We start from the raw sequence: 17,652 nt of genomic DNA, 5'->3' as shown, positions 1-17,652 counted from the left end.
ATTCTGACTGGCCTTATGTCCTTGAGGACTAAGGTGGCCCAGTTCAAGAACTCCACACTTGCTTGCTGCAGGCCGTTCATTTGACCTCAGTCCAAAGCTGAGCCCGAGTTCAGTTACAGCTTTTTAAGGATACTGTGTTGCTTCCCTGTCCTATCTATACACAAGTCAGAGTGACATGTGTTTTGACTGTCTACGTTAAGCCTGCCGAACAGAGCCAGCTAACCTGCCCCGGGAGCAGAAATCTTTCCCGAGCAGCAGGATTTCCCACAAGCCATTGCCAGTGCAGAGGGCGAGGGAGGCACCGGGTTTCACAGCCGAACCCAGAAATAGCGAGGAGGATGGGAATCTGAACCGGGCAGAGGAAGTGGGTGGGAGGGAGTCGGAGGGCACGTGACCCAACAGGTATGTGATGGGTGGGGCGAGAGGAGGCACTGAGGAACGGAAGGAAGGAAGACCTCCTGCACCCGCCATTCCCTCTGGGATCTACAGACCCTCTGTCTGTCCCGAGCCGGGAGTGCTGCAGACTCAGGCTGGGGCCTCAGCGGGCTGGGAGAACTCCGTGTAGCCACAGGTGGCGCCCGGGGCGGCCTGGGAAAGTCACCAGTCAGCAGCGCAGTGGCGGGAACCGCAGCCCGGCGGCCCTGGAACCTCCCAGGTCAGAGGAGCTGCGGGGCTGGGACACGGGAGGGGAGGGACCGGGGTGCGAGCAGTTTCTCTGCTCTTCATAAGGACTCTGAAGTTCTCCTGTGTCTTACCATTGTCGACAAATTTCACATCATCTGAACTGGGCCTTATATTGATTTTTCTTTTTAACTCATCTTATGGTTGCCAGAACATATTATGTACAGAATAATAATCTGATAGAGGGCTAACATTATCTTTTGTTTGCAAATATGGTTCTCTTAGCCACTGTGGCACTTGCTAATCCCCTGGAATTTAAATTCATCCATGCTTTCTAAGTCCTGTTTTACTCCTCTGGTAATCAAGAGCGTGGCCTTTGCCCCTGGGGACCAGGCATCTCCAGAGAGCTTTTTATACAGTGATCACTTAAGGAGCCACTGCATTAGATATCAGAAAGTATATTTTAGCAAGCTTTAAAGTTATGATTGTAAACATTGACATTTACTAAACAAACTTTTTAATCCCCATTTATTTTCCATCTGAGACATACACACTAGAAAGTAAATACAGCATTCAGAAATGTGTTTTCATATGTTTAGTTCTTAATATTTCACCTTAGATTCTGCTAAAGCACTGTAAGTATGCATGCTGTGAGAGGATATCAGGCCACACTATTTTTTTACAGTTTTTAAAACACAATAGATTAGGACAAAATTAGAAAGCATCTCTTAAATAATTCTGATCACTCAACTATATGAGAAAAAATTTTTTCTTCCTGTTCCAAGAAAAGCTCCCTTCCCATGGACACATGGCCAAGTTGACATGGGTGTTCTTGTTTGGTTTTGGCTTTGTTTTGTTGAATAAGTATCTCAATCCTGCCCTGTCTGGCTCAATCCATGGACACCAGTCTGGTTCACATGGGATCTGTCTGCTTCTGCCTTCTGAGTGCTGGGATTAAAGCAGTGCAGAAAGACAGATGTCTCAAACACTCACTTCCTTTATTTTTAATTTCAGAATTTGTTGACAGTGACTGTGGACTGTTCTCAGGAGGAGGGACAATGCCTGGACCCTGCTCAGAGGGCTTTGTGCAGAGATTGCATATTGCAGAGTTGCCCCAGTGTGCTTTCTGTGGGTGAGCATAGTTTTCGTACAGTCTCCCTTGCCCCTCCTCAGGATTCCTGGGAAGACTACTCTGCAAGTGTGTGAGGTTTCTGTGAATGAGTGTCCTTTTGGCTGGTTTAAGGCTTCTTTCATTTTCGTTCCATTGATAAGTTCAGAAACTCAGTGGTGTATAATATTGTCATCTCAACCATTGAGTTCCATTTCCACCCTTGTGTTTTGATTGAGCTGTGGTTAGAAGTGGTGGGACTCAAGTGAGGCTAACTGAAAAATGGTCCCAGAGTGTGTTCACTATTCTGACACAGTTTGGCAAATGGGGAGTCATTTGTAGAATCATTTTATTTTCTCACTATCCAGTGAGCACAGTATTGTGTTAGAAATCCAGGTGCTTTCTGAAGAATCTTTTTCTTGCACAGGTCACACTCAGAAGCCAGACCTGCTCACTTTTGAAGCAGAACAGAGAAGCCTAGAAGGTGGAGAGAATGGACACAGTAGCAAATGTACCAGGTATTTTGGAGGGACTGAATTAGATGTGGTTAGTGATTCAAGTGATGTTGAAAATGGAATGGGGGGCATGTGTTTAGATGGCTCAGCCGCTAATAGCCCTTGCTGCCCTGAAGAATGAATGGGTTCATTCTCAGCACCCACATGGTGGCTAGACAACCATCAGTAATTACTTTGGTTCTAGAGGTCTGATGCCTTTTCTGACCTCAGTGGGTGCCAGACACAAACACACAGCACATACATACATGCTGTAGAACACTGATACCCATCAGCTTAAATAAAAACTCCAAAGAGAAAATTTAGGAAACAAAGAAAGTGCAAATGAGACATGAGATTGGTTTTGCTACGTTGTTTCTCTAGAAATGTTTTGGAATAACTTACTATAAATAACCTCAAGATTATTATCCTATTTTACATGTCACTGGCTTTATATGTAAGAACTAGGAGAAAACATAATTTATACGACTATGCATGTCAACGCTGGAGTCCCTGTTTGAATCATTTCTCTTTTCTCTCATTTCAATATTAAATGATTTTCCCTACTATAATTTATGATCTTGTAAAATTAGGGAAATCGTGCCTTAGGTTTGTTTCCAGAGCTCTCTCCTTTGACATTTTTGGTAGTTTCTTTAGATTCTATTCCTTTAATGGTCACTTTTCCCATTTCCTAAAATGATGCTGTCAGGACTTTGATAGGAATTGCTTAGTATCTCTGCAGAGTTTTGAATCTGTCCTAATTGTCCTCCCATTGATATTGCCTATTGTCTTTCTTCACGCCAATACTCAATGATTTTTATTTCTGTAGTTTTAATAGATTTTGAAATCTTGGTTTGATCTTCTGAAGCCTTTTGATCTCTGTGCTGCCTCAAATTTCATATTCGTTTACCATTACTTTATTTATTTTGCAGAAATATCCCATTCCTGTTGAAATGAATTGATTAGAATCTTTACATAAGAGAAACCTCCTTGTCGATTTGTGTTCTCATGTTTGAATGAGAACATGAAAGCCATGTGTCAGTATTCACATGTCATATGTATTTGAATCCTTCTGTTTTTTTTGTCTACTGTTTCTATTCACATGCATGTTAGTCAGAGAGTAATCATTTTTGCAAGAACGGACTATAATTAATCATTTCATATGAAACCACATGTGTAATATAGTTGAATCTTATGTGAATAGTTTGCTTATCTGATTGTTGAAGAAACTTCTCACTGACCTACATGGCAGCTGCAATAAGTTGGATTCTCACTGATACTGTGTTTCTGAGTTCGTTCTGTTGTATTTTCTGCAGGATTCATTTTGTTGAAACCTTGAATGTGGTCACTGACTAGGCAGAGAGGGGATCTTGGTGAACATTGGGTGAGCATTTCTTTCATGACTAACAGTGTGGAGCATTTTTAATGTGTACTAATTGGCCATTGTAACTACTTTTTAGCATGATCTGTTAAAGTTATTTACTTGTTAATTGAAATGATTTTTATTTGTTTGTGTTTTTTTTTCTTTATTTTATGAGGCATTCTGAGTATTAACTTGTCATACTACAAATAGCTAGCTAATATATTTAACTGCTCAATAGGCTGTTTCTTCATACTTAATTTTTAAGATTTCCATGCATGCTCTTTATAGCATGTGTCTTTTTTGTCAGTTTCACTGTTAGAGCTTATACATGAAAGTCTGTGATTCATTGTACACTGGGAGAGAACCAACCCAATTTCATATTTTCTGTCTGAGTACATGCTTTCCCATCACTATTGGTTGGTGAAGTTGCTTATCATGAAACTTGCATGTCTTATTTTGGTGATATTCACATGGTCATTGCTCTGGTTCTGTTTCTGGATCTGCTGCTCTGTTGCATAGGGCTGTATATCTATTCTTCCGACACTCCCATGTTCTGCTGGTCATGTGACTCTGCAGTGTGATCTGGAATAACAGGTGGGATAACTCCAGCTCTGCTCTACATACCTGGCTTGTTCTGTGCTCTCACATTCTTTGTTTCCTTGTGCATTTAGTCTTCTATTTTTGTGAGTACTATTTAATGTATTGTGTGTGTTATAGCTAATCACCTTATTCCCTCTCTTCTGTTGAGTTCTCTGGGATTTGTACCAGGTCATATGGATTTCCTCTTCATGGCCGTCAGCAGTTATGCATTCTCTGTATGTGACCAGTTAGGAGTCTCTGAAATAACTGTTACCCATTGCAAATAAAAGTTGTCTGACCCAGGCTGACAGCTGCACCAGGCTATGGTGTGACCAGAACTAGGTAAAAGCAGTTTGAGTATTTCTACATGTAGCAAAATGTCATGAGTGGATTCCCTCCTATGGCCTGTCACTCTCCTAGTCATAGGCTCTTGGCCACGTTTCCAGTACATTGTACTTATTTCCTTCTCTGGAACTGGCCAAAAATTTAAACAGAAAGTGTTTTTTTTTTTTTTAAATTTATTTATTATGTACACAGAAGAGGGTACCAGATCCCATTACAGATGGTTGTGAGCCACCATGTGAGTGCTGGGAATTGAACTCAGGACCTCTGGAAGAATAGTCAGTGCTCTTAACCTCTGAGCATCTCTCCAGCCCTAACAGAAAGCATTTCATTACACAGAAAACTGTCTTCACACTTTGACACCGCTTTAGGAAACCAGAGGGAAAAAACCATCAAACTGTGATATAGGAGACAGCTCTACTGTGCGGTGTTGACACACACAGTTGGTAGATGTCTAATATCTGAAAACAAGTTCCCATGTGTGTTTCCAAACCTTCCTCATATTCCACCAATCCAGAGAGACCTAGATTCTGACTGGCTGTCTTAAATTAGTTTAATAGAGTTTGCTGAATAAACTCATATGCAGAAAATTTTCCTAAGGAGGAAAATATACCAGAAGTCATTTATAGTTCTGAGGTTCAAGGAGAGACATTGGTTACAGACTAGACATAGTAGGACAACACAAGGACGCTGAGCAGACGGTTGCTGATCTGTCCTGGTAGCTCTGAACTGCTGTGCTACATCAGTGGATTAACCAAAGTCTCTGAAAGGGTGGTGGTGTGGCACAGGTGGCCCATATCCAGGTAAGGCCATTGATGACTTTTCTTGCCCACTAGCTTACACAGTACATTTTGGCACTTTGAATGCTATCATCAGGGAATCTAAGATATTTCTTAGACACTATACTGGTCTTAGTGGTCTGCTATTTTCTCTTCCTCATCTCGTTGATATGTAAAACACCAAATGATACAGAGCATGGGTTTTATGGCTCTTTTCAAAGATTATCAGAGCTGAGCTCTGGGATATTTTTGATTTCTGAAGTTGAGAATTGTATTTCTTACATTTTGGAGTAAGTTGCTACCCGACCTCTGTTAACTCCTTTAATTTGAATATTTTCTCTTTCCTTTTTGTTCTGGGTGCAACTGGTGCACTGTGATGAGTTAGTGTGGACAGAATGGACACCTTGTCCCTGTCCTGAGGAGATTGGAATTTTTCCAGTTTTCCTCATTTAACAAAATGTTGGGTTTAGGTTTGTGGCTTCTAGTTTTTATAATGCTGAGGTATGTTTCTCCTATTCCCAGATTCTTCAGATCTTTGATAACAAGCAAATGTGAAAATTTCCCACAGGTGTTTGATGGATATATTGACATGATCATGTTCCTTCTATTACAATCTAGATTTTGGCTGTCTTACATTGATAGATCTATACATGTTGGAACAGTCTTGTGTCCCTCGGCATGGGAGGGTAATATTGGTGGTTTCTGCAACCTTTGAAGGGATGTCTACTGTTTGCTGTAGTTTGCATTCCCAACCGGAATTAGAATAAGGATCCACTTTGCCATTTCCTCAAATGCATTCCTGGGCATCTGATTATATTTGTTGTTTATTATTATTTGGGAGGGATACTCATTATATAACTGTTGTGGAAATAGGTATGTATACGAGGCTAGCAGCAAATTACAGAGTTACTCTGTGGTTCCGCCTAAGAACCTCCCCCCCCCTCTGTTTTTGTTATTTTTATCTTATTTTATGTATACATTTGTTTTGGCAACATGTATGTCTGTGTGCCTGGTGCCTCTGGAGGCCACAAGAGGGCATTGGGTCCCATAGGAGAGTGGTTATGGATTGTTGTGAGTCTGAATGATGGTCCTAGGATTTTAACCCAGGTGGTCTGGAAAAGCAGTAAGTGCTCTTAATTACTGCACCATCTCTCCAGCCGTTTGTTTTCTTCGTGTTAGCCACTCTGGCTAGGGTGAGATGGAGTATCAGTTATGTTCAAGTTTGTAATTCGGTCATAGTTGAGAACTATGAACACATTTTACAATATTTTGGGGGCTTTATGGGTCTTTTAAGTGACTGTAAATGCAATATTATCCTAATTTATTTCTCAACCTGCTCATTATTGGTATATTCTAAACTGGTGATTTGTGTATGATAATTCTTTATTCTTCAATATTACTAAGGCATTTGTCAAGTATAAAAGTTTTTGGTGGTGTCTTCAGGTAGGTTCTATATGTAGTCACACTGTTGTTGAAAAGGTTCAGTTAAATGTCTTCCTTTTCTACTGTATCTCTTTGTTTCATTGTCTGTTTCGAATGTCTATAGCTAGTTCTGTTATTATTATTGCTACTTGTGTATGGGTGGTTGTTCTGCATGTATGTCTGTGCACCACACATGTGCAGTGTCCAAAGCGGCTAGAAGAGAGCATGGGATCCCCTGGAACTAGAGTCACAGACAGTTTTATGAGCTGCCATTTGGTTGCTGCTCTAGAACCCCAGTCCTCTGGAAGAACAGCCAGTGCTCCTGACCACCAAGCCTCACTCCATCCCCTCTAGCTAGTGTAAAAATCTACCTTAAATAAGACTGGGGAGAATGTGTATAAAGGAAGACATGGAAGAAAGAAGCTTTTGCTCCTTGTCTGCTTGCCCCCGCCTTGCTAGCAAATCTATTCCTTACTGTCATAGATGTAGGCATAGAGCCTACATCCTTGTGATTCTAGCATATACCGAAGACCAGCCGAGACATCCAGTCTTTGTTGATTCTAAGGTTTTTTTGCTCATAGTCAGCCATTGTTGGATTAACTGGATTGCAGCCTATAAGTCTTCTAATAAATCCCATGTCTCTCTATATGTAGAGAGATTCATTCTGTAAGTTCTGCTCTCTAGAGAACCCTCATTAATACAATATACCATTCCTATGTCCTCTGGTTTCTGCTTGGTAGGATTAGTGAAGCTATTGAATCATATCTGTTTCCTTCATCAAAGTTGAGAATTTCTCACCTATTGCTTCATAGTGTAGATGTCACAGCTACAAGCTGGTTTTCTTTTTATTGTCTTAATTTTGTTGGTGATAGTATTAATATCCTAATTTAGTTGTCATAATGCTTAACTCATTGAGTATCATTTGAATTCTTGGTGTAATTGATAAATATCCATGGTTGTTTCTGAGAGAATTTGGTATTTTATTTACCTATATTCTCCGCACACTTTCTCAACTGTTGTTTAAAATTGATCATTTAAGAAATTTGGCCACTGTCTGTTATTTCAATATGATGGAAAAGAGTAGAGCAATTCGCCTGAATCATGAGGGATGTACATAGCATCGGTCTATTCCATGACCAGATATGATCAGATGGAATGAAGTTGGTTTTAAGTTTCATCTACTCTCCCATTGTCACTCTATAACATTGGAGCATTTGCTAGGTAAGAAACCATCCGAATGTGTATTGCCTATCAAGAAAACTATTTGAGATGCTATAAATATGATTGATGTGATACATATGTATATCTACATATAATGATGCCAAGGTTATGAAAACATTGTTTAATAATAGCGTGCAAATATTCAGAATGACTCATGACACATGGATGAATATAAGACATATGTGTGTGTAAATGTCTATCTGTCTATCAATCATCTATCATCTATCTAATCTATCTATAGGAAGAATTATATACATACACACACATATGTAAAGTTAACCTCCTAGGCATTTATTTCAATTTCACTTTCTCAATTATCATTCATTCTCCCTTAGCTATCTATCATTCATTGTGTACTTCTGACCTTTCCAGCCTGTACTCCATAAAAGCTCCTTGTTATTCTTCTGTGCTCCTGGAATCTCTTTCAGACAGGGTTTGCTTACTTCTAAATTATTAAGCATTTAATCATGTTTTCCAATAGTGCTTTTAGCATTTCAATTTTTCTAGGAAGGGCCTTGATCTAGTTTGTATTGATTTGTGTGTAGGGTGAGAGATCTGGATCTAACGTCACTCATCTGCACGTGGATAATCAATCGTTTTCCCAGCACCGAGTGTTCAAAGGGCTCTCTCTTTCCTGGGTTTGTTGTTGACATATGTAGCTTATATCATCTCTCTGGTATATGTTCATTTCTATATTTCCTGTTCTAGTCAATTTTCTACATGGTTCTTTATGTGCGGGATCATGCTATCTTTGCCTTGTGCCTCTGAGTTATGATGTATGATCAGATCCTGTGATACCCCCAGGAATACCCTTTCTTAGGATTAATTTTGATACATGTGACTTTTCTGTGTCCATGTGACTGTTTCCTTATCTACTTTTGTGAAAAATATCAGTATTTGGCTGATGGAGATTGCTTCGAATCCACTGGTTGCTGTTAGTAATATTTTCACCATGGCTTTTGGAGAGTTTGGGTAAGTCCATTTCCTTGTGTACTCTTATTTTTTATTTTTTTTTTCCCTGAATACCTTAGGGATTTCTTCATAAAAGCAAAGTCATCATTACTTAGTCTTATTCCTAGATCTTTTTAATGCAACCTAAATGGGTTTAATTTCTAATTTACTTCTAAAATTGTCATTATTGACATATAGGAAAACTAGTCATTTTGTGTGTTAGTTTTGAGTTTTTTCAAAAATAGTTAAAACACTTATCAAGTCTGAGGTTCCCCCTGGAGTATGTGAAGACCTTTTTGTGTGATTGTATATAATCATTAAAAAGGAATTTGGTGCCTTTCTCTCCTACTTGTTTCTCCTTTCTCTCCTTGTCTTATTCAGATGTCTCTGGCCCACTCTTATGGCTCTGGATTAAGTGAGACTGGAGAGCACATGCATCTTTCTTTCTTGACCGTTTTCCTGCTAATGCCTGTCAGTTTTCTCTGTAGTGTACTGTTGACCTAGGTGTAACATACATGCCCTTTACGTGTTGAGCCGAGTTACATTTTTTTTTTCCTAGTACCTTTAGGAGTTTATCACAAAATCTTATTGAACTGTGTCTTTTGACATTTCCATTTCTACTGAGATTTTCATATCACAGGGCTTTTATTTGTTATGTTTTTTTTTAATATTGTAGTTGGTAAAGTTACTATTAGTATTTTTCTGTCTTCTAGTAAGAAATAGTGTTTTGCTGGTTTTATGTGTTGACCATGGTCTGTTATTCCTCCGCTCTCCTCTATTTATCTGTTCCTTATGTAAAATGTCTTATTTCCTGTGTCCTTGTGGATAACTTCTCTCTGATTTTTCTAAGTATAATTTGCCTCTAATTATGATCTGCAGCGCTGCCTGAGTGGATGACCTTTGTTATTTCACAACTTTCTTCAAGTACATGTCTCTATGGATTTTAAGAGCCAGTTTTTCTGAGTGCAGTGACATGGTTCACAGTTACTTTCTGTCAGCACTCCAAATGTATCCTTCCATGCTTTCTTCTCTATAGGAATGTTGACAAGACTGCTAATACATTTTGATTTGGGGGTCTTTATATGTAGTTTGGCACTGTCTATAACAGAGTTGGATTAATTTTAGTTTTATATTTTTGACTCCTTGATGTGAAATGTCAAGAAGCATTCCAGTCTTTGTTCCTGAGACAGAAACTCAGAGAAGAGCAACTGGGAGAATGGCCGCTTCCCCGATAAATGTGCCCCAGGTTGGTGTTGTGTCTAGATTCATTTGAAAATTGTTTTTATATTGAAACTTCATTCTTTTAATTCCCGGCCTCTGGCAGTGTCATCTAAAGTGTTTATTTTGTATTCTTCGTATTCATACTCTTTTTCTTCTCTGATAATCCAGATTAGATCTTTAAATCTTGTTATATGGGCTGGAGAGATGGCTCAGAGGTTAAGAGCACTGACTGCTCTTCCAGAGGTCCTGAGTTCAATTCCCAGCAACCACATGGTGGATCACAACCATCTATAATGAGATCTGGTGCCCTCTTCTGGCTGGCAGGCATGTGCAAGCAGTACACTGTATATATAATAAATAAATAAATCTTTAAAAAAAATCTTGTTATATACATAGCACATTCTCATCCCATTGTATCTTCCCTCAATTATTACTGTGGGGACGTAATTGTCATAGTCTTAAGACTGCAATTCTGAAATATTCCATTGTAAATGATGACCAAAGAAGTATATTGATGCCCAATTCATGCAGAAGATGGACCTGTGTCTTTATATATTAAAGTGAAGAAGGCAGGCCACACAGAGGTTACATTTTAGAGATGGTAAGGTTTCCAGAACCAGGTTTGTGAAAGTGGCCTTGGAAATACCCACAACTTTTGGCTAACATCATTGAGTAATTTATGGAAAAGTAGAATGAAATGAGATTCCCTGTCTTGAATCCTAATACTAAATATTTTCAGCACCCTACAGAGTGCAAATGATGGAAGGAATATGTAGCTAGCTCTTACCATAAAACTGATGTTTCTGTGAGGAGCTGCAGATTGCAGTATAGTGGATTCTCTCTTTGCTATTTGATTTCATGCAATGATGATGATATGGGTGTGTTGACATCTGAAATCTATTTGTCTCAGGAGAGGTTCTGCTCATATCATGCTCTTGATTCCAGTGTTCAGTGGTAAGTTCTCAATAGACAGATCAGTATTTTCTCTTTGTTATTTGTTTTATTTTTCAGACAGGGTGTAAGCAGTCCTGTCCCCACCTCTATATTGCATCACGTGGAATATATTAGTAAGAATTTTCTAGAGAGTATTGACTTCGTGCTGTGCATAAGCCCTCAATTTTAAAGCATAAACAAATGCCCCTTTTAATGACTTTGCTCTCTTTCTTTCTTTTATATTTTTGGTTGTGAGCCTAGCCTTTAACGGCTGAGCCATCTCTCCAGCCCTCTTTCTTTCTTTTGAAGGAGGAAGGCTCCCTGTATTTTGTTTTTTTCCTTTCCCTGAAGCTATGTATTATGCAGGTAGAGATTCAGAAGAAAAGTGGCGATTTCTTTCTTTGAAATTTTTTTAAAATTTAAGTATAGTAGTATTCACCAGCATGCTTTTGTGCACTGCATGCCTACATGATGTCCCATGGACATAGTACATAGGCATCAGACTCTTGACACTAGAATCAGTCAATGTAAAGAGCTACTATGTATGTAGAGAGAATTAAATTGGGTTTCTCTGCAGGGACAGCAAGTGCCCTTTACTTCTGAGCTATCTTTCCAGCCCCCAGGATTATGGGTTATATTACTGTTTTGTGACATAGTCAGTATATAACCTGGCATTTTCTATTTTTTGAAAAATAAAGGAAGAGTCATAATGATACTTATCTGTGCAACCTAAAATCATGTTACATGATTGAGCTCAAATACTGAAGAAAAGAATAGAAGTGAACTTATAAGATTCAAATTTTCTTTTATGCCTCTTCTTCCTCTTTTTTTTTTGGCTTTTTAAGACAAGGTTTCTGTGTGTAACCTTGCCTGTCCTAGAACATGCTATGTAGACCAGGTTGGCCTCAAATTCGTGGAGATTTACTTGCCTCTGCCTCCTGTGGGATTAAAGGTGTGCACTACCACTACCCAGCTAAGATTCAAATGTTCAGTTGAACCAATTTCATGATCAATGTTATACTCAGAATTAGTGAAGAGTTAGTACAGTTTAATTATTCTGTAGTGAAACCCCATATGGAATTTCTGAAATTTTTATTCATCTGTATTGGTTGTGTGGAATTTTAGAAAAATATAGATAATATTCACACTGTCTGATGCTGTTTTTCTATTTACTTCATGGTTGTCAAAAATATTCTCATAAAATAATGTTACAAAGTATTTAATTCTATGTGTTGTTTGGAATGTTCGATGTATACATACTCCTTACTGTTTAAAAAAACTAATTTGACTATTAATTCATCCATAAGTTCTGCATTCCATATTCTTTGTTCTAGAAACAGTGCAGCATTACACCTAGGCCTTAGCATCTGAGCTCAGTATTTTAGATTAGAGTCATGTGAGACCCAGCTGCAGACAAGATTGATCCCCTGTCCGTATTTGAGCAAAGTTAACAGTTGTCGAGTGTGGAAGCACAGTTTTGCTCATCATAACTTGACCGTCTGAGAGAAGACATTGTGGTCCTGTTTGATTCAGCACAGCCTTTGTAGTTACATTCCTGCATCTACATCGCAAATGTGTATCTTATATTTCTGACAAGTTTGCTGATTGTGAGAGTATATCATCCTGTTTTCACTGAGATAGAAAATACAATAAAGAGCATGACTATTCTAGAAAGTGTCCTTTATTAAAATTAACTTCCACTTTTATTTTATGTGTTTGAGTATACTTGCTTTAATGTATGCGTGAACGCTACACTTGCAGAATTCAGAAGAGAGTATTGGATCTGATGGAACCAGAGTTAGAATCTGTTGTGTAGCACCATGTGGGTGCTGGGAGCCAAGTGTGAGTCCTCTGGAAGACTAGCTAGCACTCTTCTGACCCATCTCTGTAGCAGCTCTAAAAAAAGTTTGTCTTTGAATAATTGTCACACCCCATCTATACCACAAGAGTCTCTAATTCTTTAGATCTCTTTGACCTAGGAAAACTTTTTTTCCCAGCAGCACATGGTAAATGGGTAATTTTCCATTACAGGATCCATTGACATTCAGGGATGTGACTGTGGACCTGTCCCAGGAGGAGTGGGAATGTTTAGACTGTGCTCAGAGAACTTTGTACATGGATGTGATGTTGGAGAATTACAGCAATCTAGTCTTTGTAGGTAAGAATGCTCTTATTGTAGAATTCCTGACTCATCCTTTGTATTTACCTACTTTGTATGTATATAAACTCCCTGAACTGCCTAGAGACAACCAGAAATAAGGGAAATTCTGATAGTGAACATAACTTCTTCATGGTACTTTTTTTTTTTTTTTTTTTTTTTTTTTTTACATTTTTTTCCTGTGTTCTCAACAGGATTAACCAATGCTATATTCTGGGCAATCTCTCCAGCCCTCTTTTGTAGTTTTTAAAGAAAATTTCAAAGCTCAAAGAAAGCTGAATATTTAGAGCAAGGAAATGCGTTGCTGTATACTTTTTAATTGGACTATTTTGATTTTAGTATTGAATTAAAGAATTCACCTTTTATTGATTTTTTAAAAAATTGAGAGGTTTTAACATAAAGAGCTGTTGCTGGTAAGCATGTTGTTTTTATTTGTTTATTTATTTTTTTGACATATGGTCTATAGTCCTGGCACAGCATCATTTTAATCCTAACACTAGGGGTTGCTGAAGCAAGAGGACCTGGTGAAATCCAGGTGAGCCTGATTTACATAGCAAGTTCCTAGCCAACAAAGGCTACATAATAGACTCTGTTTCAAAAACATAAACAACAAGAAAATAGAGAAACATTCTTCCTATGATGCTTCAGAGAGCTCCCATCTCAAAGTCCATTATTGCGTGATGACCCATTTGTCCAACCTTCTGAAAGGTAAGCAGATTAGAAAAGAATGAGAAGGCTATCATTGATCCTTTCAGTTTGATAGAGATCAGAGTGGAGGTCCTTCTGAGCATCCATTTAATGATAGTAAAGCACAAAAGGCCTCTGCTGAGAGTTCTGTTCCTAAGAATTGCTATTTTACTTGCCTTAGAGAACTTAAGGAAACATTAGTTAGTGAATCTGTTACTTAGGCATTAATTCTTATTAACTGTAATTGTGCTAACTTTCCAGAGAACCATCATATATGCGGAAAATATAAGAAATTCCTGGATCAAGGCTCAAAGCATATTTTCCATCAGCATGTGAATATCCAAGAGAAGTCTTATAAATGTAGTGAGCTTGGCAAAATAATTCATGAATCCTCCCAATATTCAACTTGTGACACAAGTGATACTGCAGAAGACTACATTAAGTACAGATGTGGTAACCACAAGGGTGCTTCTATTGAGTCATCAGTCATAAAGAGGCATAAAAATGGGGACTCTGGAGAAGAACCTTGCAAATTTAAAGACTGTGTGAATTGTTTAAATTTGTTTCCCATCAGTCAAAATCAAAGAAACCACTCGAACTTCAGTATACACCAGAAAAATCATTCTGGAGAAAAACCTCACAAATGTAAAGCCTGTGACAAGTGCTTTTATCAGTTGTATCAGGTTAAATACCATTACAAAACTCATACTGGAGAGAGACCTTACAAATGCAGTGAATGTCACAAACGCTTTAGTCAGCTGACACACCTAAGAAGCCATCAGACAATTCATACAGGGGAGAAACATTACAAATGTAATGAATGTGGCAAAAGATTTAGCCGACTGACATACCTAAGAACCCATCAGCGAATTCATACTGGAGAAAAACCTTACAAATGTAGTGAATGTGACAAATGCTTCATCCAGAAAGCCCAACTTACAATACATCAGAGAATTCATACAGGAGAAAAACCTTACAAATGCAGTGAATGTGAGAAATCCTTTACATGTTGCTCAGGTCTTAGAAAACATCAGCGAATTCATACCGGAGAGAAACCTTACAAATGTAGTGAATGTAAGAAATCCTTTACTAGTGGCTCAGATCTTAGAAGACATCAGAAGATTCATACTGGAGAGAAACCTTACAAATGCAGTGAATGTGACAAATGCTTTATTCAGAAAGTCCAACTTACAATACATCAGAGAATTCATACGGGAGAGGAACCTTACAAATGCAGGGAATGTGTCAAAGTCTTTACCCACCTCTCAGGTCTAAGAAAACATCAGAAAATTCATAGTAGGGAGGGAAAGTTTCCATTAGTAAATAATGTGGCACATGCTTTATCCAAGTTCTCTTCTTAGGAACCATTGCAGGCTTCACACTAGAGAATCATTATGAACATGAGAAACTTCCAAAATCTTGTAAGTAATGTTCAAATTGTAGAAAAGATCAAGAGTTTATATTGAGGAAAAATTATTCAAATATGATTATGTAGGAAAATTTTCGTTAAGTCGTTCTACTTTTTCAACCTCAAATACTTCATAATGAAGACAAAATGGAAAAGCCTGAAGAATATGCTGTTATGTAACCATTTCCTGGAAACTGAAATGTTCCATCCTGAAGGAAAGTGATTAAGACAGGAAATGAAAACCCCCAAATAACTCAGGAAGTCCCTGAAACTGACAGGATTCACTCTGGTTAACTCCCATGAAGAAACTCAGATCACTCTGCTATTTAGAAGAGGTTTTTGACAAACTGAACCACCAAAATAGGATGCCCTTTAACCTGTAGATATGCCTGCATGTGTACAGTGTGCTCCAGGTGTCCAGTGTTCAAAAGCTGTGTTCCATGCTGGGTTTGAGTTTCCTGATGGCGGCTATCTTTGAGTCCCTCTTGTTCCTTTAAGCACCTCTTTTCCCATATTTCTCTGAGTATCCCCAATAAAGCTCATTGGTTCGACAAGATATATCAGTGGCATCTGTACTTGCTTCTGTTGTCATTTCTCATTTTGCGAGAGTAGATGCATGTGTATGTTCTGTCTCCCCAGGAAAAGTCTCTCATACAACATGTGCTAAAACCTATCTTGTTCTTCCTATCCTGTTGTACACCACAAAATTAATATTAAAGAGAAAGCATTTGGTCAGCTAAATCAGGTAAGGTTGTTTGTGCTCACTGCTCCAGGCTTACTACCATGGTAGTACCTGGTCCTGTTAAAAGGGTTCAACACAGAATATATAGGCTTAGGGAGCCTCACAGAGGAGACTGCTCTCTCTCTTTTGCATTCATGGAGGAGAGAGTGAGAGGTGTACAGGGAGACACATGAAAATACAGTTACAAAACTGGCAGTGACAGATATCCAAACTGGGCTGTGTCCATGTATGACTCTTAATCATGCTTAGAACCCATGATTCAGTCAAAGAACAGTGACTCTTAGTACACTGCTGCCTGTGGGCAAATACTGAATGCCACTGTGCTTTCCTCATGTCCTGCTGTACCTTAGAAATTCCACTGTATAAGTCCCAAGAACTGAATTTCAATTTTTTTTTGCTAAATCCTTTACACAATGCTAATATTATAGACAGAAAAGTCATCATGAAATGAAACTCAAGAAAATGTATTAATAGAGACTTATATCCAGCTTAATTTAATGTGTGACTCTTCAAATATCAAGAAACTACAAAGCTTTAAAGAGATACACTATGAACAACATAGCACATACATGCTCATGTACAGCTTAGAATTCCTCAAGGGTGTGCTGGAAGATCATTTTGCAGGACTGAAAAAAGTTGGGGAAACATTTAGTCTAATACCAAAACATTGTATTAGAATATTGATACTTGTGATGGCTATTCTTGGTTGTCAACTTGTCTATATCTGTAATTAACTAAAATATAAAAACGGAGGGGCACACCTGTGAGAGATTTTTGTTTAATTTGAAGTGCTAAAATCTATTTATAATCCAGATCTTTGAAGTGGGAAGACCCATCTCTAATCTGGACCAAGCTTTCGGCTGGAAGCCTACATAAGGACATGGAAAAAAGAAGCTGTTGCTTGTCTGCTTACTCTCGCCTCAATAGCAAGTCCATTCCTTCACTGGCATGAGAGCCTGCTTCTTCAAGATTCTGGCATGTACTGAAGACCAGCTGAGACAGCCAGCCTTGGGACTAAACAATTACTGGATTCTTGGACCTTTTGTACACAAGTAGCCGTTGGTGGTGTAGCTGGACCACAGTTGAGAGAGAGATTGATTCATTCTGTGAGTTCTGTTCTAGTGAGGGGTCAAGTCTACATCCATCATGTAGCAGAACTTGTCAAATAATGAATTTCCCACATGGTACTGGTTTTGAAGGGTTCATGGAGAGCAGCTGAGGTCTGGCATGTGCGGCAGGGTCAGAGGTTTCCCGAGAAGAGAGAGTATTGATGAATATGCAGCCCCGGTTACAGTGGAAACTCTAGCATATTGGAATTGCCAGGATCATGGGATGACTTGACCTGGAAGCTTCTCCCCTGCTGGTGAGCTTTCATAGCATCTGAAAGTACTAAGCAAAATGCTGGAAGAGAAAAGTTATTCATGATCTCACCCAGCTGTGGACCCTGCCTGGCATAATACCAACTGCCAGAAAAGATGTGCCACTTGTACCCTGTTGTCTGTAGGACTGTGGGGCCACCATCTCATTACTCATTGGATTTATACCATTGATTATTCATGGATGGCACTGTAAATAGTCAAAAATTCATCAATGGAGAGGTCATGGGTTCTATGCATTGAAATATTA

The 17,652-nt window shown here is 38.7% G+C and overlaps 1 protein-coding gene and 1 long non-coding RNA gene across 2 annotated transcripts; both read left to right on the top strand.

The window, feature by feature from the left end:
• The first annotated feature begins 1,638 nt into the window (after positions 1 to 1,638).
• Positions 1,639 to 3,750, top strand: LOC131902663 (uncharacterized). The gene is made up of 3 exons (XR_009377100.1): positions 1,639 to 1,753; positions 2,157 to 2,247; positions 3,537 to 3,750. It is a non-coding gene; the product is annotated as an uncharacterized LOC131902663 (long non-coding RNA).
• A 3,639-nt stretch (positions 3,751 to 7,389) lies between these two features.
• LOC131894164 (zinc finger protein 501-like) lies at positions 7,390 to 15,840 on the top strand. Its single transcript, XM_059244362.1, has 3 exons — positions 7,390 to 10,123; positions 13,063 to 13,189; positions 14,138 to 15,840. Exons 1-3 carry the CDS (start codon positions 10,031 to 10,033, stop codon positions 15,235 to 15,237), a joined length of 1,320 nt encoding a protein of 439 aa, XP_059100345.1. The 5' UTR covers positions 7,390 to 10,030; the 3' UTR covers positions 15,238 to 15,840.
• Positions 15,841 to 17,652: the final 1,812 nt, after the last annotated feature.

Source organism: Peromyscus eremicus, chromosome 1 (assembly GCF_949786415.1).
Source record: "Peromyscus eremicus chromosome 1, PerEre_H2_v1, whole genome shotgun sequence".
Classification (NCBI taxonomy): Eukaryota; Metazoa; Chordata; class Mammalia; order Rodentia; family Cricetidae; genus Peromyscus; species Peromyscus eremicus.
The sequence above is the reverse complement of the archived record's forward strand: the minus strand, read 5'-3'. Positions and strand labels throughout refer to the sequence as shown.